This window comes from Ranitomeya imitator, chromosome 3 (genome assembly GCF_032444005.1).
Source record: "Ranitomeya imitator isolate aRanImi1 chromosome 3, aRanImi1.pri, whole genome shotgun sequence".
Taxonomy (NCBI): Eukaryota; Metazoa; Chordata; class Amphibia; order Anura; family Dendrobatidae; genus Ranitomeya; species Ranitomeya imitator.
This window is the reverse complement of record NC_091284.1, coordinates 433,814,474-433,840,312: the sequence shown is the minus strand read 5'-3', so window position 1 is coordinate 433,840,312 and position 25,839 is coordinate 433,814,474. Positions and strand designations below refer to the sequence as shown.

The 25,839-nt window shown below is 45.3% G+C and overlaps 1 protein-coding gene across 4 annotated transcripts in view; it reads right to left on the bottom strand.

Annotated features, from left to right (window-relative positions):
- DTX2 (deltex E3 ubiquitin ligase 2) overlaps positions 1 to 25,839 on the bottom strand; it is a 176,335-nt gene that overhangs the window by 12,307 nt on the left and 138,189 nt on the right. For 2 of the 4 annotated variants that reach the window (XM_069757297.1, XM_069757294.1), the window contains 3 exons: positions 16,415 to 16,485; positions 13,149 to 13,307; positions 1,300 to 1,461 (listed from right to left, as the gene is read on the bottom strand). In XM_069757297.1, the coding sequence (XP_069613398.1) occupies positions 1,300 to 1,461; positions 13,149 to 13,307; positions 16,415 to 16,485 (392 nt within the window). The remainder of the gene's footprint in view (positions 1 to 1,299; positions 1,462 to 13,148; positions 13,308 to 16,414; positions 16,486 to 25,839) is intronic. The other 2 variants (XM_069757295.1, XM_069757298.1) reach the window with 1 other exon arrangement.

Sequence of the window (25,839 nt, the reverse complement as noted above, 5' to 3'; positions counted from 1 at the left end):
CTGTAAAAAAAAAAAAAAAATAGTTAAAATAAAAAATAGTTATATACTCACCCTCCGGCGGCCCCCGGATCCAGCCCAGGCCTTTCCCGCTCCTCGCGCGCCGGTCCGTTCCCAAGCGGCAATAACACGTGATTATGTAGCGGTCTCATGAGACCGCTACGTCATTTACGGTCATTGTCGCAATGCATTCTGGGGACCGGAGCGGCGTGCGAGGAGCGGGAAAGGCCTGGGCTGGATCCAGGGGCCATCGGAGGGTGAGTATATAATGATTTTTTTTTTATTTATTTTATTTTTTTATATGTTTTTACTATTGATGCTGCATAGGAGTAGGGAGGGGGCACTGACTGCATGGGAGGAGGGAGGGGCCAATTCGCAGCCGGACTGTGTCCGTCACAGATTGGTCGCGGCCAATCAGCGACGCGGGATTTCCGTAACAGACAGACGGAAGTGTCCCTTAGACAATTATATAGTAGATAATAGAATGCTGTATATCAGCCCTGAAAGGTGCTGGTCATATCTTATATTGTCCAAACCTGCTGACAGGTTCCCTTTAAATTACTTCTGTTCAGTGCCATTACATCACTGTATGAGTCACACAAGGCAGATTGTGATGCAGAAATGTCTTCAACTGTATCTTACATCTAAACTAAAGGGAACCTGTCACCTGAATTTGGGTCATATGAGCGGAGTTTTCGGGTGTTTGATTCACCCTTTCCTTACCCGCTGGCTGCATGCTGGCCGCAATATTGGATTGAAGTTCATTCTCTGTCCTCCGTAGTACACGCCTGCGCAAGGCGATTTTGCCTTGCGCAGGGGTGTACTATGGAGGACAGAGAATCAACTTCAATCCAATTTTTCGGCCAGCATGCAGCCAGCGGGTAAGGAAAGGGCGAGTCAAACACCCGAAAACTCCGCCCATATGACCCAAAACCAATCCCGCCAAATTCAGGTGACCGGTTCCCTTTAAACTTGTAGAAATCCATGTGTTTTTTACCAACACAACCCCATTCAGATGATTAGGACAAACTTAATGTATGCGCATGGAAAGCGCACACAGCATACTACAGGGGTGTCAAACTGCATTCCTCGAGGGCCGCAAACCATGCGTGTTTTCAAGATTTCCTTAGCTTTGCACAAGGTGCTGTAATCATTATGTGTGTAGGTGATTACATTATCACCTGTGCAGTACAAGGAAATCCTCAAAACATGACCTGTATGCAGCCCTTGAGGAATGCAGTTTGACACCCCTGGCATACTAGACAGAGTCAAGAGATGGGTGCAAGCATTTTTCTACAGTACCTGTATTCCAGCATGGATGGTATACACAATGTGGATCGTGGCACAATCTTGATGACCGGGCAAGGACTGAGGGATTGGGAAAATATCCATCTTTCCATTCGGTTGGGTTCCAGTTTTTTCACCATATATCGTCTTGCAAGCTGGACACTGCAAACTTCCATCCTGTGAAATAAAAATTAGAGGAGAAAGTGTCTACTTAGAACAAAGCACAGTCTGCAAGGCAAATACTATATAATAAGGAATGCACACGTTTCTCATTGCAAGCATGCAGTGATGAGTGGGGCACCATTGGCTGTCATCCGTCAAAATGGATAAAAGTGTGACGATATAGAATATATGGGAAAGAGTATTTGAACACAGCTTTTAATCACTGAATTTTATACATAAGCGAATTGATTGACAGGGTCATGGTCTCCGGATGGGAGCCATGCAAACCCCTTCATACCTTCAGAATCCTATTCTAATTAGTAGGCCTAGCGCAACATCATGGATCCCAGGCATGGCCGCTTGATTAGAGTCCAGAAATCAATTTGCTCATCTCTACTGAATTGTGGTTTTTCATACAATCCCATTACAACAGGTGTATAAAATCCAGGCCCTAGTGGTACTATCTGCCTTTTACCAACGTTTGTGAAAGAATGGTTCGTACTAAAGAGCTCAATCTACCATGGTCCTGTAATAGAATGCCACAAGTCAGTCATTATGTGAAATTTCTTTCCCCCTAAAACATTCCACGATCAACTGAGTGCGGTTGTTGGAAATTGAAACCATTTAGGAGCAGCAACCCAGCCATGAAGTGCCAGACAACTTAAAAGTTACAGAGCAAAGTCGATGACTAATGAGGCACATGGAGCATAAAAGCCGCCAATGCTTTGCTGACACAATAAGTACAGAACTCCAAACTTCCTATGACATTAAGAACAAGGTGAGAGCTTCAAGGCATAGGCTTCTATGGCTGAGCAGCTGCGTGCAAACCTTATATCACCAAGCACAATGCCAAAGTTTCGGATGTAGAATTGTAAAGCACACCACCATTGGAGCAATGGAATCGTGATTTATGGAGTGAAGAATCAAACTTCTATGGCAGTCTGATGGATGGACTGGTCTGGGTTTGGCGGCTTCCAAGAGAATGTTACCCGCCTGAATGCATTGTGAACAAATGTAAAGTTAAGTGGAATAATGCCATGAGGTTGTTTTTCAGGCCACTCTTGCGTTGCCCTCAACAATATTGGGTCAGAACAGAAGTTTGGTCAGATAAAATCGTAACAGCTGCTGCTGACAAGTGGCCACTCATTGGCTGCAGCATTCACATGACAACAAAGTACGTCACTATGGAAAGAGGCGTCAACATTGCTGGAATGGCGCTCATGCAGGAGGGCAGCACACTTTTTTTTTTTTTTTTTAACCCCTTTACCCCCAAGGGTGGTTTGCACGTTAATGACCGGGCCAATTTTTACAATTCTGACCACTGTCCCTTTGTGAGGTTGTAACTCTGGAACGCTTCAACGGATCCCAGTGATTCTGACATTGTTTTCTCGTGACATATTGTACTTCATGACAATGGTAAAAATTCTTTGATAGTACCTGCGTTTATTTGTGAAAAAAACGGAAATTTGGCGAAAATTATGAAAATTTCGCAATTTTCCAACTTTGAATTTTTATGCAATTAAATCACAGAGATATGTCACACAAAATACTTAATAAGTAACATTTCCCACATGTCTACTTTACATCAGCACAATTTTGGAACCCAAATTTTTTTTTGTTAGGGAGTTATAAGGGTTAAAAGTTGACCAGCAATTTCTCATTTCTACAACACCATTTTTTTTAGGGACCACATCTCATTTGAAGTCATTTTGAGGGGTCTATATGATAGAAAATACCCAAGTGTGACACCATTCTAAAAACTGCACCCCTCAAGGTGCTCAAAACCATATTTAAGAAGTTTATTAACCCTTCTGGTGCTTCACAGGAATTTTTTGCATGTTTAAAAAAAAATGAACATTTAACTTTTTTTCACAAAAAATTTAATTCAGCTCCAATTTGTTTAATTTTACCAAGGGTAACAGGAGAAAATAGACCCCAAACATTGTTGTACAATTTGTCCTGAGTACGACAATACCCCACATGTGGGGGTAAACCACTGTTTGGGCGCATGGCAGAGCTCGGAAGCGAAGGAGCGCCATTTGACTTTTCAATGCAAAATTGACTGGAATTGAGATGAGACGCCATGTTGCGTTTGCAGAGCCCCTAATGTACCTAAATAGTAGAAACCCCTCACAAGTGACACCATTTTGGAAAGTAGACCCCCTAAGGAACTTATCTAGAGGTGTGGTGAGCACTTTGACCCACCAAGTGCTTCACAGAAGTTTATAATGTAGAACCGTAAAAATAAAAAATCATATTTTTTTCACAAAAATTAACTTTCCGCCCCCAATTTTTTATTTTCCCAAGGGTAAGAGAAGAAATTTGACCCCAAAAGTTGTTGTACAATTTGTCCTGAGTACGCTGATACCCCATATGTGGGGGTAAACCACTGTTTGGGCGGATGGAAGAGCTCGGAAGGGAAGGAGCGCCGTTTGACTTTTCAATGCAAAATTGACAGGAATTGAGATGGGACGCCATGTTGCGTTTGGAGAGCCACTGATGTGCCTAAACATTGAAACCCCCCACAAGTGACACCAGTTTGGAAAGTAGACCCCCTAAGGAACTTATCTAGAGGTGTGGTGAGCACTTTGACCCACCAAGTGCTTCACAGAAGTTTATAATGCAGAGCCGTAAAAATAAAACAAAAAATTTTTCCCACAAAAATTATTTTTTTAGCCCCCAGTTTTGTATTTTCCCGAGGGCAACAGGAGAAAGTGGACCCCAAAATTTGTTGCCCAATTTGTCCTGAGTGCGATGATACACCATATGTGGGGGGAACCACTGTTTGGGCGCATGGGAGGGTTCGGAAGGGAAGGAGTGCCATTTGAATGCAGACTTAGATGGAATGGTCTGCAGGTGTCACATTGCGTTTGCAGAGCCCCTAATGTACCTAAACAGTAGAAACCCCCCACAAGTGACCCCATATTGGAAACTAGACCACCCATAGAACTTACCTAGATGTGTTGTGAGAACTTTGAACCCCCAAGTGTTTCACTACAGTTTATAACGCAGAGCCGTGAAAATAAAAAATCTTTTTTTCCCACAAAAATTATTTTTTAGCCCCCAGTTTTGTATTTTCCCAAGGGTAACAGGAGAAATTGGACCCCAAAAGTTGTTGTCCTATTTGTCCTGAGTACTTTTTCAATGCAGAATTGGCTGGAATTGAGATCGGACGCCATGTCGCGTTTGGAGAGCCCCTGATGTGCCTAAACAGTGGAAACCCCCCAATTATAACTGAAACCCTAATCCAAACACACCCCTAACCCTAATCCCAACAGTAACCCTAACCACACCTCTAACCCTGACACACCCCTAACCCCAACTGTAAATGTAATCTAAACCCTAACCGTAACTTTAGCCCCAACCCTAACTGTAGCCTTAACCCTAGCCCTAACCCTAGCCCTAGCCCTAACCCTAACCCTAGCCCAAACCCTAACCCTAGCCCTAACGGAAAAATGGAAATAAATACATTTTTTTAATTTTTCCCTAACTAAGGGGGTGATGAAGGGGGGTTTGATTTACTTTTATAGCGGGTTTTTTAGCGGATTTTTATGATTGGCAGCCGTCACACACTGAAAGACGCTTTTTATTGCAAAAAATATTTTTTGCGTTACCACATTTTGAGAGCTATAATTTTTCCATATTTTGGTTCACAGAGTCATGTGAGGTCTTGTTTTTTGCGGGACGAGTTGACATTTTTATTGGTAACATTTTCGGGCACGTTACTTTTACTTTTTATTCCGATTTTTGTGAGGCAGAATGACCAAAAACCAGCTATTCATGAATTTCTTTTGGGGGAGGCGTTTATACCGTTCCACGTTTGGTAAAATTGATAAATCTGTTTTATTCTTCGGGTCAGTACGATTACAGCGACATCTCATATATATCATTTTTTTATGTTTTGGCGCTTTTATACGATAAAAACTATTTTATAGAAAAAATAATTATTTTGGCATCGCTTTATTCTCAGGACTAACTTTTTTTTCTTGCTGATGATGCTGTATGGCGGCTCGTTTTTTGCGGGACAAGATGACGCTTTCAGCGGTATCATGGTTATTTATATCGGTCTTTTTGATCGCGTGTTATTCCACTTTTTGTTCGGTATGATAATAAAGCGTTGTTTTTTGCCTCTTTTTTTTTCTTACTGTGTTTACTGAAGGGGTTAACTAGTGGGCCAGTTTTATAGGTCGGGCCGTTACGGACGCGGCGATACTAAATATGTGTACTTTTATTGGTTTTTTTTTAATTTAGATAAAGAAATGTATTTAGGGGAATAATATTTTTTTTTTTCATTATTTAGTAATATATATATATATATATATATATATATATATATATATATATATATATATATATATATATATATATATATATATATATATATACACACACTTTTTTTTACACATTTTGAAAATTTTTTTTTTTTAACTTTTTTACATTGTCTCGGGGGGGGGGGGGGGGGGGGGGGATATCACAGATCGATGATCTGACAGTTTGCACAGCACTCTGTCAGATCACCGATCTGAGAGCACTGCAGGCTGCTTCACAGTGCCTGCTCTGAGCAGGCTCTGTGAAGTCACCTCCCTCCCTGCAGGACCCGGATCCGCGGCCATCTTGGATCCGGGCCTGGAACAAGCAGGGAGGGAGGTAAGACCCTCGCAGCAACGCGATCACATCGCGGTGCTGCGGGGGGCTCAGGGAAGCCCGCAGGGAGCCCCCTCCCTGCGGGAAGCTTCCCAATACCGCCGGCACATCGCCATCATCTTTGATCGCGGTGTGCCAGGGGTTAATGTGCCGGGAGCGGTCCGTGACCGCTCCTGGCACATAGTGCCGGATGTCAGCTGCGATAAACAGCTGACACCCGGCCGCGATTGGCGGCGCTCCCCCCGAGAGCGCCGCCGATCGCGCTGGACGTACTATCCCGTCCGTGGTCATGGGGGCCCACCCCACCTCGACGGGATAGTACGTCCGATGTCAGAAAGGGGTTAAAATGGGGTCCTGATTTGATTAAACTGGGGTTATCCATTAGTGGACAACCCTTTAACATTTAAAAAAAAAACAAAAAAAAAAAACATTCTTACGCTGCAGCATTTTTTTCCCCCCACACCTGCCTAAAACTTTTGCACAGTACTGTAGGCAACAAATGATTTCTAGAGACTACAAATAGACTATAAAAACAGCCATGAAGTATGTGAAGGTCTAAGATTTTGAACATTTACATTTTGAGCCCAACTGGCATCAGTGAATGACAACATTACTATCCTGCCATTATTCAGAAAACCTAGCCATTGATACGCTGCAGCTGATAGAGGATGCCAAGTAGATTTATTCACACTGTACTTACCACAGAGAAAAACAGGATTTTTGGTTGCTTACCGTAAAATCTGTTTCTCGGAGCCTTCATTGGGGGACACAGGAACCATGGGTGTATGCTGCTGCCACTAGGAGGCTGACACTATGCAAATAAAAAAAGTTAGCTCCTCCTCTGCAGTGTACACCCTACCGACAGGAAGTAGGATATTCAGTTAGTGAGAAAGCAGTAGGAGAAGCAACATGTAAAATAAATAATAATAATATAATTAAAATAATCTTTATTTATAGCGCGCTAACAAATTCCGCAGCGCTTCACAGTTTAACAGTTTCAAACACTCAGAGTGTTCCAAGAAACTCAAACGTAAACAGTATAACACAATAAACAGAGCTGTTCAACTTGGGAGGGTGCTGTGTCCCCCAATGAAGGCTCCGAGAAACAGATTTTACGGTAAGCAACCAAAAATCCTGTTTTCTCTATCGCCTTTCATTGGGGGACACAGGAACCATGGGACGTCCCAAAGCAGTCCCTGGGGTGGGAAAAAACAGCCTTCCATCAGGTCAAAAGACTCAACACTGCCGCCTGCAGGATCCTTCTGCCTTGGCTGGCAACCGCCAAAGTGTAGGCGAACGTGTGGATGGAAGACCAGGTTGCCGCTTTGCAGAGCCGTAGGGCGGAAGCCCTGTGGTGCACCACCCAGGAGTCACAGACTGCCCAGGTCGGGTGAGACTTTATCCCCAGAGGGGGCACTCTGTACTTGACCTGGTAGGCCTACAAATTGCCGTTCTGAACCAGCGAGCAATAGTCACCTTGGAAACCGGCAGGCCTCTGCGCGTGCCATCAGGAATGACGAAAAGAGAATCCGTCTTCTGGAAAGCGGACGTTCTATCCAGGTAGATCCTCACTGCCCTAACGAGGTCCAGCTTGGTCAACGATCGCTCCAGAGGATGAGTCGGAGCTGGGCAAAGGGAAAGTAGAACGATGCTCTCGTTGAGGTGGAAGGTGGAAACCACCCTAGTAAGGAAGGAAGGCAGAGACCTGAGGACCACCTTGTCCTGGCGGATGACCAAGGAAGGAGGTCGGCGAGAGAGGGCCGCCAACTCGGAAACGCGGCGGATGATGGCCACAAGAAAGGCCACCTTCCAAAATAGAAGAGAGACAGGGGAACCTCCGCGAGAGGCTCAAAGGGGAAACCCTCAGAACGTCCAGTACCAGATTTATATCCCATGAATCCACAGGGCCCTGAACGGAGGGACAGCATGGGCCACTCCTTGAAGGGAGGTCTTAACCTGTGGCCGAGAAGATACAGTCTTCTGAAAAAGGATGGAGAGCGCAGAAACCTGGCCCTTCAGAGAACTAAACGCAAGGCCCGAGTCCAGACCTGCCCGAAGGAAAACCAAAATGGAAGGCAAGGAAAGGGACCTATGTAAAATGCAGTTGGACTCGCACCAACGGAAATAAGCCTTCCAGGTACGAAAATAAATCCTGGAAGGCAAAGGCTTCCTAGCCTGGATCATGGTGTGAATCACCCGGTCCGAAAGGCCGGACGTTCTTAGAACTGCGGTATGAACAGCCACGCCGTTAAACTGAGCGACCGAGAATTCGGGTGGCAAATCGTACCCTGAGACAGCAGGTCGGGCCTGTCCGGAAGGCGCCAAGAAGCGTCCGCGAGGAGATTGACGGTCTCCGCAAGCCAAGCTCTCCTGGGCCAGTCCGGGCAATCAGAAAACCGGCACCCCTTCCGCTTTGAACTTTACCAACAGCTTGGGAAGTAAGGGCAGGAGTGGGAATAGATAGGGCAGCACGGACTGCAACCAAGGAATGGCCAGAGCGCCGACGCCACCTGCGAGGGGGGTCGCGAGACCTGGAGATGAACAGAGGAACATTCCTGTACCTGTCCCCCATCGAAGACTAATCTGATGGAAAATCTACAGATGCCAGGGCCATTCCCCTGCCGCGAGACCCTCGTGGCTGAGGAAGCCGGCGGCACAATTGTCCACGCCGGGAATATGCACCGCGGATATCACCGGAACCATTGCCTCTGCCCAGAGTAGGATCTTGGATACCTCGGCCAAGGAGCTCCGAGTCCCCCCTAGAAGGTTGACATATGCCACCGCCGTGGCATTGTCCGCTGGATTCGGATAGGAAGACCACTGAGAATCCTTTCCCAGAGACGAAGGGAGGGAGGATGGCCCGAAACTCGAGGACGTTGATCGGTAGAGAAGACTCCTACGCCAACCAATGACCCTGAACAGACAGGTGGCGAAACACCGCGCTCCAGCCGAGTAGGCTGGCGTCCATCATCACCACCCGCCAGAGAATTGGAAGGAAAGACCTGCCCTGGGGGATGAGAGGTAATGTCAGCCACCAGATGAGGGACCGCTTGACCTGGTAAGAGAGTAGGATCGGACGATCCAGATAGAAGACAGACCTGTCCCAGTGAGACGGAATGGCCTGCTGAAGAGGTAGAGAGTGAAATTGGGCGAAGGAAATCGCTACCAATGTTGCCGCCATGCTCTCCAGAACCTTCATGGCCGATCGAAAGGAGAGCAGAGGACCTGGAGCCAGCGTACGTCCCAACGAGGGATGGATCTCTTATCTTCGGGGAGGAAGACTTTGGTCTGACAAGTGTCAAAGAGCATGCCCAGAAAGACAAGGTGCTGGTAGGGAACAAGACAGGATTTCTTCCTGTTGACAAGCCACCTGAAATGGGCTAGAGTGTGGAGGACAATGGACGGGCTCTCATGAACCTGAGAAAAGGACGGAGCCTTGATGAGGATGTCGTTGAGTCACGGAAAAGTACCATTCCCCTGACTCTCAAGATGCCTATCAGCGCCGCCACGATCTTTGTGAAAACCCTGGGAGCGGTTGCGAGACCGTAAAGCAGGGCGACCAATTGGGAATGCTCCTGATGTACTGCAAAGTGCAGGAATCTGTGATGTCCTGGGGATATAGGGACATGAAATTAGGCGTCCAGACCGTCTATGGAGTACAGAAGCTCCTATGCCGAAATGGAAGTGATTACTGAACGAAGGGATTCCATTCCGAAGTTCGCAGATGGACCCTTTTATTTAGTAACTTAAGAACCGGGATTGGTTCGAGTAGAAGCCTGTGAATCCTTCTCTTTCTGGAAACGGGAACGATTACCTCCGCGCTGAGGAGAGAGGCGATGGCTGCAAAGAAACCCGAAAACAAGGTCGGGTCTTTGGAGGGCGAGATTCAAAGAAACGATCCCAGGGCTGAGAAGCGAAATTAATTTTGTATCCTGAGAAAATCGCTTCCCTGACCCATGCATCCTCCATCGCCATAAGCCAAACGTCTTTGAAGAGAGGAAGGCAACCTCCTAGCTTGGGAGATGCGCCGGGATTCCAGGGAGAATCATGCCGAGGTACATCTTCCAGGTGTAGACCTGGTGGATCTTCCTTGGGAATAGCCGGAGAGCCAGGAAGAAGTGGACCTAAAGGAAAACTTCTTCCTATCCTGGCGCGCTTGCGACCTCTGCTGTAGAGGAAGAGGTCTGGGACCAAAAGACGTGATCTCTGAAAGGGCAAGGTGGTAAGTGCCTTCATAGAACACAGATCCGCTTGCCAGGCCTTAAGCCAAACTGTCAGGCGGATGGCCACGACATTGCTGGATGTCTGAGCTGCACGAGACGCGGCATCCAGGGAAGCAGAGACCAAATACTCGATCACATGAGAAAACCGGTTGGCAAGCCCCACTAGCTGATCTGGTTAGGCCCAGTCAGAGTGCCTTGACGGAGTTGCTTTGCTCATTTGGCCACAGACTTTGAAACCCATGAGGAGGCAAAGGCCAGGCGAAGAGTGGACGCAGCCGCTTTGAAGGCTGACCTCGCCAAGGATTCTAAATGTCTACCATTAGATTCCTTTGAACGTGCTGCACCAGGAAAGGGGGGCCGGACTGTGTAGTCTGGAGACTGGCGGGCCCACGGAGGAGAAACTGTCCAGTTAGCGGTGCTCTGGGGAAAAGGATATAACACGCCGAGGCGCTGTCCTCTTTGAAAGCGTCTGGCCGGATTCTCTCTTTCTCTGGCCACCAGCTCCTCAAACTCAGAAACTTTGGAAGGTGGTTTGGACCGTCTAAACGAAACCGCCTGATCTGCGGGTTCCATAGCGGAATCTTTGATGCTACAGGCTTGGTTAACTGCAGCAATGAGGTTCTGAACCATATCCCTGCTAGCGATTTGGTTAGAATCCAGCTTCAACACATCTTCCGAAGGTGCATCCGAGAACGCTTCGCGTTCCTGTCTAGATCCTTTGCGGCCAATCTTAGTAGACTCGGACAGAGCCTCCTGTGATCCGCTAGCCACAGCAGAAGATGTGATGTCATGGCAACCTATCCGGCGCAGACACTAGGGTCTGAGACACTTGGGTGAGATCGCAGGGATTGGGACAGAGAGGAGACGCACGCTGGGATAGGGGACTCACTCTCTCGGACAGCAGGGGTGTCCAGGGCGGTAGGCACCGCGGAGCCGTCGCAGTCCTGACAGAGGGAGGGAAATCTGCAAATGTAGGGCGAACATACAATGTGATGGACCAAAATAGCAGAAAAGGCAGGAGGACGGGAGAGTTCTGCCTTAGAATTAGACATAGCGCCCGAGGGTTAGGGGACGGAGGCAGAGGGAAGTGTCAGTCTGCTGTGTAGGGATACTCACAGCAGATGTCCTGTAGCTTCCAGGCTGTAGAGGAACAGGTCCTGCGGACAGATGCACCGCTGGATGCGACGATCCCTGGCGACGCCTGAGGGACCATAAGATGGGCTGGATGCTGCACCAGGAAAGAGAGAGCAAAAGGCCCGCTATTAAAAACGGAAGAGGAGATGGAGCCGACAGCGTAAGCCTGGGGCAGGAAGATGGCGCCGGCTGTAGAGCGGTGGCTGGGAAGAAGTGGGCGGAGACAAGCGCACACACCAGGGAAACCAATATGGCGCCAGTTGCGGGCACTGCTATGGGGGGCGGAGCTAGACGCCCTGCAGGAAGAAGATACGGGCGGGAGAAAGCCCGCCCGAAGGAGAGCAAATGGGGGGCGGAGTTACTGCGCCAGAGTAGGCCCGAGAGGCCGGGGCCTAAATTAGAAACCGGCGACCGCCGCGCCGAAGTAGGTCTAAGAGGCCGGGGCCTAAATTGGAACCCGGCGGCCGTCGCGCCGGAGTAGGCCCGAAGCCGGGGCCTAGATTAGAAAACCGGCGGCAGTCGCGCCGGCGTAGACCTCCTAGGTTAGACGCCGGCGACCGCCAGATTGAGGGGAGAAGGAGGCGAATAAGCCATGGCGGTGGCGAACAACTCGCCTGTACCACTGAAAAAGGTAGCCCCTCAAATAGCGACGGAGCCCGCATTGAGACTGGAGGGGGGGGGGGGGGTTGGGGGTTAGTTAAGGAGGCCTGAGCAGGGCAAAAGAGCTGCTGAAAAACCTGGCATTTCCCCTAGGAAAAGGCCCCCCACCTCCCTAAAGGGAATCCCTAACTTAAAGGTCCTGAAGGAGATAGATGGGACACCTTCTAAATACTCACCTTCTTCATCTGTATATCTTCTTCCGGAAAAAACCTGAGGAAAGGAAATATACCTCATTATTCCGGATGCCGAAAAAGACGTCCTGAACTTGCTGGTGGACGTCCTCGTCTCCTCCAACCGACAGGCTCTGGTGGGCGAGTGGGTGGGGGACGGAGCCAGGACCGGACTTCTGAGCACGCTTGTGTGCCAGGATCATGGCTCTGCTGAGGGCTCTATGAGGATACGGGGTGGCAGTACACGCCGTACTCATAGTCCATAATGTGGGATTACAGGTGTGACTGTTCACCCTGTATCCCTCCAGAAAACCTGAAAGAAAACGACGTACATTGAGGTAGATAAGGGTCTAATGAAAGACCCGTGTCCACCTCCTACTGACACTAAGCTAAACTGAATATCCTACTTCCTGTCGGTAGGGTGTACACTGCAGAGGAGGAGCTAACTTTTTTTATTTGCATAGTGTCAGCCTCCTAGTGGCAGCAGCATACACCCATGGTTCCTGTGTCCCCCAATGAAAGGCGATAGAGAAACAATTGCTGTGCTTTAGTCATCATCCAAGTAGATCAAGATGGCTGTGAGAACTGAGCATTAGCATTATATATGAAACTAAAAGACTAGGTGTAGTTTGGGAAGGAAAAAGAAAATATTGTTTTTGGCATCTATGAAACTTTACCACTTAACATTCTACAAACACACAAGGCTTAGATTTATGAGAATGGGGTGGTAACAAATGACCAAGACCCTAATGTATGTATTCTCTAAACCGGTTATTCAGGAAACTTTGTAATTCTGGAGAACCCATATAAACTAAGAAGAAACCAAGGGCTTTGTGGCATGTATTGGACCAATTGAAACTGGATATATTACCTTGTTCCCACTGTTATACATTTCAAACATGCAAAGCTGATGGAAAATGTGACCGCACTTCTTCAGTTTCCCTACAGCAGTATCCTTAATGTGTTTGCTTGCTGAGGAATCGCTGTAGCCAGATGCAGAAGTCAGTGTCTCCATGCAGATAATGCAGTCCTGAAAATATAGAAAAAAAACTTTATATTAACTTTATTTTACATTAAAAAAATAGTAAGGCTATGTGCACACGTTCAGGATTTCTCACAGAAAATTCCTGAGAAAAAAAACGGACATTTTCTGCAAGAAATCTGCAAGAAAACCGCATGCGTTTTTGACGCATTTTTGCCTCGGTTTTTGCCGGACACTTCCCAATGCATTTTGTAGTGGGAAATCTGCAAAATTAATGAACATGCTGCGGTTTTTACCGCGATGCGTTTTTTTTTTGCGGAAAAAAATGCATCATGTGCACAAAACATGCGGAATTCATTATAAATGATGGGATGCTTATTGTATGCTGTTTTTTTTGCGGTTTTATAGCGTTTTTATCGGGAAAAACCGCGAAAAAAAACAACGTGTGCACACAGCCTAAATGTTTTGTCTCAACAAAACAACTGATCAACAGTTTAGTGGGTAAATGTCCTATTGCTGAAAGCCCCATAATTGGAACTACCATTAATAGCTAGAACTTAAAAGGGGTACTCCCATCTCCAAGATCCTATCCCAATATGCAGTAGGTGTAGTAATAATAATAATAATAATAAAAAAAGCAAATATCACCTATTAGATATGTAGCATTATCATTAGAACAGAGAACATATTACATAAAAAAATATGTCAAGGGCCCTATGGCTTAAAAACGGGCCTATGAAGGTAAGCTAAATAGATGATTGATAAATGATAGACCACCAATAAAATTTCATACATTTTCATTAGATTATGACAAATAGTGTGTGTGTATATTATATATATCTATACAAATATCTATATAGGTAGGTGTAGGTGTGTGTGTGTGTGTGTGTGTGTGTGTGTGTCCAGGATTGGCATCTGCACCGTCACAGCTACAGCCACAAAATATTGCACAGTCACACGTCTGGACCCCGAGAACGTCATAGGCTATGTTGTGAGGCGAAATTTTAACCCTGCACTTTCCAATTCACGAAACAATTTTGCCCCTATCTACATAATGGGGAAAAAGTGAAAGGAAAAGAGTTGGAGGCGAATTGACAGCTGCCAGATGTGAACAAGGGGGACTTAAACAGTGAGAGCGATGGCGCCAAAGAGTATATACAGTACAGTTGCTAAGGTGGGGCCCCAACATGGGATACTCACCACACACGGGGATATGAACACACACAAAATGCGCCACACACTACCACGTGCTTGAACACATATACCACCCTCAGCACACATTTCACCACACATACAACCACACCACATAAAAGTCGAAACACAAAATTCGCCACTCAAAACTCGCCATGCGCAAAGTTCGCCACATGCAAAACTAGGCTCACGCAAAACTCGCCACGTGCAAAACTCACCTCATGGAAAACTCGCCACACGCAAAACTTGCACACGCGGAAAAATTGCCACATGCACAAAAGTTGCAACACATGCAAAAGTTACCTCACACAAAACGCACCACACAATTTGCCACGCGCAAAACTTGCTACACTAACCTGTCACATGCAACTCGACACACAAAAAGTTGCTACACGCATGTCGCCACACAAAACTCATCCCACAAACGTCGCTACATGCATGTCGCCACACACAACTCAACACACAACTTGACACATGAAACTCGCCCTAAAACACACACACAAGTCTGGTATTATACTTCAAAAATAAAAATCTGATTACGGTAATAAGCAGACAAACTACAAGAGCAACAAATGTACCATATAGGAAATACGGCAGCTGTCAGTCACATGACCTGTCTATTATGTATATGTGTGAGCTAATATATACTGCCAGGGGGGAGGGCTTCCTGTTGGCTGGGGATTTATCAGGCTGCCAATTTAGCTTACAAATACTGAGGTAAAAATACTGACCAAATAACGTGTGATCATGGTCTAATACAGGAGGAGATGACATACAGTTATATACTATATACAGGGGAGATGACACAGGTATATACTATATACAGGAGGAAATGACACAGGTATATTCTATATACAGGAGGAGATGACAGGTATATACTATATACAGGAGGCGATGACATACAGGTATATACTATATACAGGAGGCGATGACATACAGGTATATACTATATATAGGAGATGACAGGTATATACTATATACAGGAGATGACACGTATATACTATATACAGGAGGAGATGACACGTATATACTATATACAGGAGGAGATGATACACAGGTATATACTATATACAGGAGGACATGACACGTATATACTATATAAAGGAGGAGATGACATACAGGTATATACTATATACAGGAGGACATGACAGGTATATACATACAGGAGGAGATGACTTACAGGTATATACTATATACAGGAGGAGATGATATACAGGTAGATACTATATAAAAGAGGAGATGAAACATAGGTATATAGAGGAGGAGATGACAGCAGGTATATACTATATACATGGGAGATGACATACAGGTATATACTATATAGAGGAGATGACATACAGGTGTATACTATATATAAAGGGAGATGACAAACATGTATATGCTGAGGTGAAAATGAAAAGGTGTGAGTGCAAAATGAGAGGCGTGAGGGAAAATAGTGGAGTGATCGGAAAATGACAGATGTGCGGTCGAAATGACAAGTGTTAGGGGGAATGAGAGGAGTGAGGGGGAAAATGAAAAACGTGATGGGAAAATAAGAGAAGTGGGGTGCTATAAGTAACCACAGATATTTACTATGCCCAGGCAACGCCGGGCTCTTTAGCTAATATATATCTCTAGGTCACACCACCCAGGAATAGTACCGCAGCAACACTGAGCAACAATGGCTGCCACACAGCACCAACACCAAGTTAAAAAGTCAAAAGATCTTTTACAAGGTCTTCATCCAAGAGTTGACCGCAAAATAGGAAGAATCTTTATTGTGACCAATGCCGATTGCTCAAACAAGGTGCCAATGTCGCAACCTGCAGAGAGCCAAGGTTGCACAGCATTTCTCTAGCGACGTTGTCACTCTGTTCTAGTGACCAGTATTTGTTCATACACTGGTGGCATATTCTAGCATTATGCCACAAATGTATTTCATGAGATGACACTTTTACTATAAGAAAAGATTTGAGTTACTATACCTCTTCTGGTGGTTTCGGGAGGTTTTCCAGGTATTTCTTCACAACTTGCTCTGGGTCTAATGAAATTCCTGCTATAAATACAATTCAGTTAGAGTAGATAATCATAATATTCCATGTTCAGTTTTAAGGCCACATTAACAAATGAGTATTTGGCTTTATTTTTTACGTCAGTATTTGTAAGCCAAAACCAAGAGTGGAACAATCAGAATAGATATAAGGCTACATTCCCACAATAAGGCTATGTGCACACGATGCGGATTTGCTGCGGATCCGCAGCGGATTATTCCGCGCAGAAACGCTGCAGATCCGCACTGTGATGTACAGTACAATGTAAATCAATGGGGTAAAAAAAAATAGCTGTGCAAATGGTGCGGAAAAATCAGTGTGGAATTGCTGCGTATTTCAAAGATGTGCATGTCACCACTTTTGTGTGGATCTGCAGCGTTTCTGCACCCCTCCATGTTAAAAATCCGCAGTGGCAAAACCTGCAGAAAATCCGTATCAATTCCGCACTAAAGCCGCACAAAATCCGCATAAAAATCGCAGCAAATCCAAGGCTGCAAATTCTGCCAGGAGATGCAGATTTTGTGCAGAAAATTCTGCACCTCTTTTCTTACGTGTGCACATAGCCTAAGTATTTGGTGAGTTTTTGCAGCTGCAGAATGTCTGCACCTACTAGAAAAATTAGGCCACAAGCAATTTTTCATCGCGTTTGAGTTTTTTTTTCTTTCCATGTGCTATTTAGTGCTGTGGCTTTTGTCACTTTTTGTGTGTCATGTTTTAACCCCTTAATGACCGCCAATACGTCTTTTTACGGAACTGAGATACAAGAGAATAGCATCCCCATACAGGTGACAATCCAGCAGCTGTCGGCTGGACACTATCGCTGACAACTTGCTGCATCAGCCACGATCAGTGTTGGCACCGTCCATATCTGTTTAACCCCTTAGATGCTGCTGTCAATAATGACTATATCATATAAATGGTTAACAGAGTGTGGGCAATCCGTCTTTATCCCCATTGGCATCCTAAGATCATGATTGTGTGGTCCTGATGTTTGCCATGGCAATTGATGACCAAATAGCGGCCTTAGGGTATGTGCACACGTCGCGGATTTGCCTGTGGAATTTTCTGTGCGGATTCTGCATCTCTTGAAAGAAAACGCAGGTCAAAATCTGCGTTTTTTGCGGATTATGTGCGTTTTTGTTGCGGATTTACTGCGGATTCTGTGCGTATTTCATGCGTTTTTACCCCAGCGGATTTCTATTATGGAATGGGTGCAGAAATGCTGCAGATCTGCGCAAACCATTTACATGGTCCTTTTCTTAATCCGCTGCGTTTTCAGTGCAGAATTTTCAGCACCATTAGCACGGCATTTTTTTTTTGCCATTGATTTACATTATACTGTAAATCACTATCGGATCTGCAGCGTTTCTGCGTGGAAAAAGCTGCGGATCCGCAGGAAATCTGCAACGTGTGCACATAGCCTCAGTGTCTTCCGGCTACAGTGGTCTGTTCAAATGTTAGCGACATTTTAGGTGGTAAAAATGCACACGTTCATTCTTATCAGGCTACTTTGTATTAATTCCTGAAAAGCACCTGAAGGGTTAATAAGCTACCTGACAGCAGTTTTCAGTATGTCAGGGGGTGTTGTTTTTAAAATGGTATCACTTTTGGAGATTTCCAATATATAGGACCCCTAAAGTCACTTCAAACCTGGATAGCTCCCTGAAAAATTTTTTTTTTTTTGCAAATTTCCATGAAAAAATGATGCACAATAAATTATATTGTGGTACCGTGTTAGCCAGAAAAATTGATGTGAATACTAATGATGGTAATTTACAAAACTTATTTTTTTAGGGATTTTTTAAGTTTTGAAGTGACTATGGAGGTCCTATATATTGGAAACCCCCAAAAGTGATACATTTTAAAAATCGTGTTCTAAATATATTCAAAATTGCTTTCAGCTAATTTATTAACCCTTCAGGTGCTTTTCAGGAATTATTGCAAAGTGGCTTAACAGAAATGAAGAAATGTATTTTTACCACCTAAATGTTTCTAACTTCTGAACAAGCAGCTATAGCTGGCAGTCTAAGGCTGTGTGCACATGATGCAAATTTAGTGCAGATCTGCAGCATTTTTTTTCTGCGCAGAAACACTGCAGGTCTGCACTGTGATTTACAGTACAATGTAAATCAATGTGAAGAAAAAAAAAAAGCTGTGTACATGGTGCAGAAAAATCTGCGCAGAAACGCTGCAGATTTCAAAGTGCATGTCACTTTTGTGCAGATCTGCAGTGTTTCTGCACCCCTCCATAATAGAAATCCGCAGTGGTAAAAACTGCATAAAATCCACACAAAATCAGCATCAATTCCACACAAAAAACGCACTAAAAACGCATAAAAACCACAGCAAATTCGCAGCTGCGGATTCTGCCAGGAGATGCGGATTTTGTGCAGAAAATTCTGCACCTCTTTTCTTACGTGTGCACATAGCCCAAGGCCGCTATTTGGCCATGAATTGCGATGACAAACATCAAGACCACACAATCAAGATCTCAGGGTGCCGAATGGGTTAAAGGAGCCCCCACACTCTTTTAACTATCTAGATGCTGTAGTCATTATTGACAGCAGCATTTAAGGGCTGATGCAGCAGACTGTTGCTGGTACAGCCAGTTGACAGCTATAGTGCACAGCCAACAGCTGCTGGACTTTCACCTTTGGGGGGGGATGCTAGTCTCTTGTATCTCAGGTCAGTAAAAAGACATACCGTATATACTTGAGTATAAGCCGACTCGAGTATAAGCCGACCCCCCTAATTTTGCCACAAAAAAACTGGGAAAAGTTAATGACTCGAGTATAAGCCTAGGGTGGGAATTGCAGCAGCTACTGGTAAATTTCAAAAATATTGATACCAATAAAAGTAAAATTTAATTGAGACATCAGTCCATTACGTGTTTTTGAATATCCATATTGAATCAGGAGCCCCATATAACGCTCCATACAGTTCACGATGGCCCCATAAGATGCTCCATAATAAAATATGCCCCATAAAATGCTCCATAAAGTTTAAGATGGGCCCCCATAAGATGCTTCATAGAAAATATGCCCCATATATTGCTGCATAGGTTGATTATGGCCCCATAAGATGCTCCATAGATAATGTGCCCCATACAATGCTGCATAGGTTGATTATGGCCCCATAAGATGCTCCATAGCCATCTGCTGCGATGAAAAAAAAAATTCACACACACCTCTTGTCCTGAGCAGGCCCCTGGCACTTGCCATATTCACCTGTCCGTGTTCCACCGCTGGGCGCCGCTGTGTCTTCCGCGTCCTTTGCAGTGACTGTTCAGGCAGAGGGCAGCGCGCACACTAATCGCGTCATTGCACCCACTGACCTGAATGTCACAGGCAGAGGATGCATTAGACAGCGACGCCCAGCGGTTGAACGCGGACAAGGGGAATATTGGGCAATACTCACCCTCCAGTACCCATTATACTCATCTGCTCCCAGCGGGGTCCCTAGCAGCATCTCACTGACAGGTGATCTTTGGCGCCAGCAGCTTCTTCCCATGTTCAGCGGTCACATTGTACGGCTCATTAAAGTAATGAACATGTGTCCATATTCATTACTTTAATGAGCGGTACAACATGACCAAGCTGCAGGCGCTGGAGAAGCAGGAACGTGCAGAGACGCGCCGAGAGCAGGCAAGTATGATTTGACAGCTGCCACTGCCCCTCCCCCGCCGACCCCTGGGTATGACTCGAGTATAAGCTGAGAGGGACACATTCAGCCCCCCAAATATGGGCTGAAAATCTCGGCTTATACTCGAGTATATACGGTATCTGTGGTAACTAAGGGGTTAAACCTCCTAAAATGCTAACAAAATAAAACAACATTTTACAAATGGTGCTGATTTATAGCAGACATGAGGAAAATGTTATTTATTAATGTATTTGTGTGGTATGACTATATGAATTAAAGGGGTATTCTAATTCAAATTTTGAAAATTGCTAGTTTTTTACATTTTTGTCAAAATTTCTGATATTTTCTTTTTTATAAACACGACATATTGACCTAAATTTACCATTATGATAAAGTATAAAGTGCCACAAAAAAAAAAACAATCTCAAAGTCACTAGGATTTGTTGAAGCGTTCCAGCGTTATTACCACAAAAAGTGACACTGGTCAGATGTACAAAAAAAAAAAAAAAATTGGTTCGGTCACTAAGGGGTTAAAATAGAGGCACTTGTTTTTGGTACTTCCTGGTATTTGACTTTAACAAACAAAAAAAAACTATTGATGTAGACATGTGAAGATAATGAGATTTTAGTTTGTTTCAGGAATGGATACAGATCACATGAGATTCCTATAAATCCTGCAAGATGCTGAGATTTTGGTGCAGTCGAAATAAGCAGACTCAAAAACTCACCAAAAACTAATGGGAACACTTGCAACCACGTATTTTTCATCCACTACTGATTTTGGCTTACAAATATGGATTTGAAAAAGGAACAGAAATCCAGTCTGGTGCCGGCGCTCCCAAAAATTGTAACATGTGATTGGCTTATTAAAAAAAAAAAAAAAAAAAGATTTTTATTCTGAAATATACCAAAGTAAAAACAACACGGGGGCATGGCTATGGAGTGAGCGAGGAAGGACGCATATTGAGAGAGCTCCTAGAATCCTGTATACATCCTGCATATAAGACCCCTTCTAAACACATAATTTGCCTCTGCTGGGGCTCCTGGAGACTTGGAGGCTGCCGACCCCTGGAAGGGACCACAACGGTGACTGGAAGGAGCCGGAGGAGAGAATATACCTAACGGAGCGGTGAGCTCCACGTGTGACGGCGGCCATCTTCTTGGGAGGACGCTCTGCGGGCAGACGGCGCGAGGCTGTCTGTGGCTGTGGCTGGAACCCCCCTTAGTCCCCGGACGGTACCTGGCACCTGCGGGTGAGAGCTGCGGGACCCGGGCCCGACGGAGGGACAGAGAGGCTTGCGGCGGCGGCTGTGTGGGCGGCAGCCATTACTGAAGCGCGCGCTCCTGCAGTAGGAGGCGCGGTGCGGCTCATTATCACCGCAGCGTGGCTGGGAAGTGAGCGCTTAACCTGCTCTACACATACTAAGGGGAATCGTGGTGAGTGCTCTGAAAGACTGAGCCCCACGCTCCCCTATTAATCACACCCCAGCCGGCTGCACTTCTATTGGGCCTCCCCTCTGCTACCGTCGCTGCAAAGAACTTTCCCTGTAACAGGGGTTTCCACCATATTGGCAGCCTGTGCCCCCTGATTATTATACAGCAGTACACCTCCTGACTATAGGGGTGCCCAGCCGGGATACATATCACACACAGCCTTGGTGTGACCGTATAATAATTCTACAGACCTAACTTAATTACTTTGTTGGGCCACACAATTATTAACCATGCACCGTCCAAAGAATACAACTGCAGCTGACAGGCTAAAAGAATTCGCTAGAAGTGACACTTCAGATGGTGCAAGATCTCTTAGAAATAGTTCCTCACAAGCTCAGCGGGGGAAAATCCGTCTCTCTGATAGTGTTGATGAGAGCGAGCAAGATGATTTGACTCTTAAACAAGCATCTGAGCAATTAATGCAAGCTATATCTCTAACTAGGACGTCTCTTTCGGAAAAAATAGAAGATGTACACACGGAGGTGGGGCGCCTAAGGCAAGACATGCAGACCATGAAGGGACGTATAACAGAAGTTGAAACAAGGGTGTCTCAGGTGGAGGACACTATCAAACCTATGGAGGCAAAACTAGCGAAAGTTGCTGGGTCCATGAATGCCTGGAAACAAAAGGCAGACGATTTGGAAAACAGACTGCGTCGAAACAATATTCGCATTATTGGTCTGCCGGAACGCTCAGAAGGCCAGCAACCTGAAAAATTCCTGGAAGATTGGCTCAAATCCTCTTTGGGAGACACATTCTCCCCAATGTTCTCGGTGGAAAGAGCCCATAGAGTCCCTACAAGATCCCTTCCCCCTGGAGCCCCACCCAGACCGTTCCTGGCACGCATCCTTAACTGCAAGGACAGAGATGCTATTCTGCGACTGGCGCGACAAAAGAGTCCCATCAAGTTTAATAGTGCTACAATCTCGATTTTCCCAGACTTCTCCGTTGAACTTCAGAAACAGCGGGCAAGATTTATGGATGTCAAAAAACAACTCAGAGACAAGAATATCATCTACTCCATGATCTATCCAGCACGTCTCCGGGTGGTCTGCAATGATTCCTCCTTATTCTTCACTGACCCATCGGAGGCAGAGGACTGGCTGCGATCCCATGGGAAGTCTAATGCAACAGAACCCTGAAAAGTTTCCGACCAACTAATGTCTCTTTAAATTTTGAAATTGGAGCTCTCTCTGCGAGCGTTCAAAGCACCAATAATACCGGACGCTGGAGTCAGCGGGGGTATCCCCAGGTTTATTTGAGGATGGGAGCGATAAACAATGCTCCTGGTTTGTTCAGTTCTTGTTAAGTTTTCTTTTTTTGTTAAGTTTAACTAGCCCTAATAAGTATTTAGGTAAAAGTCGCCTCCAGAGCTGTTATAATTATCTGTGCGTAATCTGTAGACCGCTCTCGACCATTATTGTATGCCATAGGTTAAGGAATGAATATGGAGTCTAAATTGATATGTATGACCTGGAATATACGGGGTATTAAATCACACCGGAAGAAAATTAAGGTGTTCACCCAGATCAGGCGATATCATCCTCATATTGTGGCCCTGGTAGAAACACATTTAACGAGAGATACAGCCAGAAGCGTACAGAAACCCTGGGTACAATGGCATGTTCATGCGTTCCGTACCAGCTACTCGAGAGGGGAATCATTGTTAATGCACAGAGATGTTCGATGGGAGGCCCGGACGATTCGGCGGGACACAGAGGGGCGTTTTGTTTTTGTTCATGCATTAATTCCCGTGAATATGTTATATTGTGCATTTACAACCCCCCTCCAGCTAATATTTCAGTACTTAAGATGGCAATGAGTTTTGCTTTAAATTACCCAGACGCACATGTTATCTGTATGGGTGACTTTAACCTGGTCATGGATAGTGGTCTGGATAGGTTGAGACTGGGAGATGGGTCGTCTGGGGAACCTCTGTCTTTGTCTTCTTCATTGGCCCCGACTCAGCTGGCACTGTTCATAGAAAATAGTGGCTGGGTGGACCTGTGGAGGATACATCACCCTGGGGAAAAAGGATATACCTGCCACTCATCTACTAAAAGTTCCCTGTCCCGTATAGACTATATTTTTGGGTCTGTCGGCTTGGTGCAATGGGTAAGCGGTATAGAGCATGGTAATAGAGGAATCTCGGACCACAGTCCAATTGTTCTCACGCTTACATTTGGGAAACTGACTAATGGTAGAATATGGAAGTTGAACCCCTTTTGGCTTAAACTAATAGATTCAAGTGATAGAACAGTTGACCAGTTGAATTGTTACACTCGATCTCACCCAGAACCTCAGGATATTAATTTATTTTGGGACGCCCTTAAGGCGTACCTAAGGGGCTGTTTGTCCTCTACGATCTCTTATGTTAAAAGGGTGACATCGAGGGATGACGATGAGATTGAGCAACGCTTGAAAGATGCTGAGGCCGCATATACAGCCAGTCAAACTAATAATAATAAGGTTGAGTGGTTAACCCTGCAAAGATTGTATGCCCAACACCTGGACACTAAATCTAAACGTAAGCTGTTTTTTACGCGACAATCATATTTTGAAGTGGGGAAATTTCTAGCTTTCCTGGTACGTCAACACAATACGTCTAATAAGGTAATACAACTTCGCTCGCCAGATGGCTCACCACCAACCGAGGAAATACTTCAGTGCTTTTATAATTATTATAAAGGGTTATATGAGTCCAAGAGCGATTTCAGTGTTTCAGATTGTTTAGAATATTTATCCGATATAGAATTCCCTACACTGAATTCCACCCAGCAGGCCTTTATAGACGCTGAATTTACCCTAGAAGAAATAGAGCAAGCTATAACGGATATGGCCTCTGGGAAGGCCCCTGGACCAGATGGCTTTCCAATTGAATTGTATAGGAAATACCGAGAAGTACTAGCTCCACTTTTATTACAAGTATTCAGAGAGATATGGAGAGGGGGATGCCTGCCAGATACTTTTTATGAGGCACATATTATTGTACTCAGAAAGGGAGGGGAAAGATCCATTAGAGTGCGGGTCCTATCGCCCCATATCGTTAGTAAATGTAGACTAAGATTTTTACTAAAATTTTAGCCACTAGGCTGAATTCTATTATACTAGACATTATACACCCGGATCAAACTGGCTTTATGCCTGGTAAGAGCACCTCTATAAATATCAGGCGGGTTCAATCGATAATCCAATACAGTTCTTTGCTACCTGATAATAACTGGGCGTTGGCATCGCTGGATGCAGCTAAGGCGTTTGACTCTCTTGAATGGCCCTTTTTGTCTGCAGAAATATGGTTTCGGGGCTAGGTTCCTGAATTGGGTTAATGTATTATACATGAAACCAAAGGCCCGCATAATAGTAAACGGCTCCATCTCCGAGCCCTTTTTATTATATAGGGGAACCCGTCAAGGGTGTCCCCTTTCCCCAGCCCTATTTGCTCTAGCAATAGAGGCATTGGCAATACGCCTCCGATCTTCCCCCGGTATTGAGGGTATAAAAATAGCGGATCGCATTGATACCATTGGTTTATACGCTGATGACATGATAGTTTTCATGGATAACACGGAAGAGACGTTACCGAGGGTGATTAATACCATAGATAGATCCAATCGAGATAAAGAAAGGCAGCACTCACAGATCCATCCGAGACAGGTATCTTTATTGTTACAGATTAAAAGTCTTCACGGCCGGTGGTACAGATTCCAAAGAGTGCGGCAAGCCTGACGGCCGTTTCGCACCCTCCTGGTGCTTCTACGGGTCCCGTAGAAGCACCAGGAGGGTGCGAAACGGCCGTCGTCAGGCTTGCCGCACTCTTTGGAATCTGTTCCCCCGGCCGTGAAGACTTTTAATCTGTAACAATAAAGATACCTGTCTCGGATGGATCGGTGAGTGCTGCCTTTCTTTATCTCGATTGGATTTATTGGCATGTGTTGTCGGCAGAAGCACCCGAGGTCCGGCGGCTACATCTCTGTTCACAGGCGTGAGAACTCAGCTGTGTCATTAGGAGGTGGTGCGGGCTACTGCGTTTCTGAATACCATAGATAGATTTAGTGGGTTTTCAGGCCTATATATTAACTGGGATAAATCTGCTTTATTGCCTCTCTCTCTGTCCCCAGCATCTAATCTCAATACTCTTTCCTCGTTGCCCATAGTATCTAACTTTAAGTACTTGGGTATATATATGTCTCAACATAGTGGGTCAGACTTGCAACTCAATATTC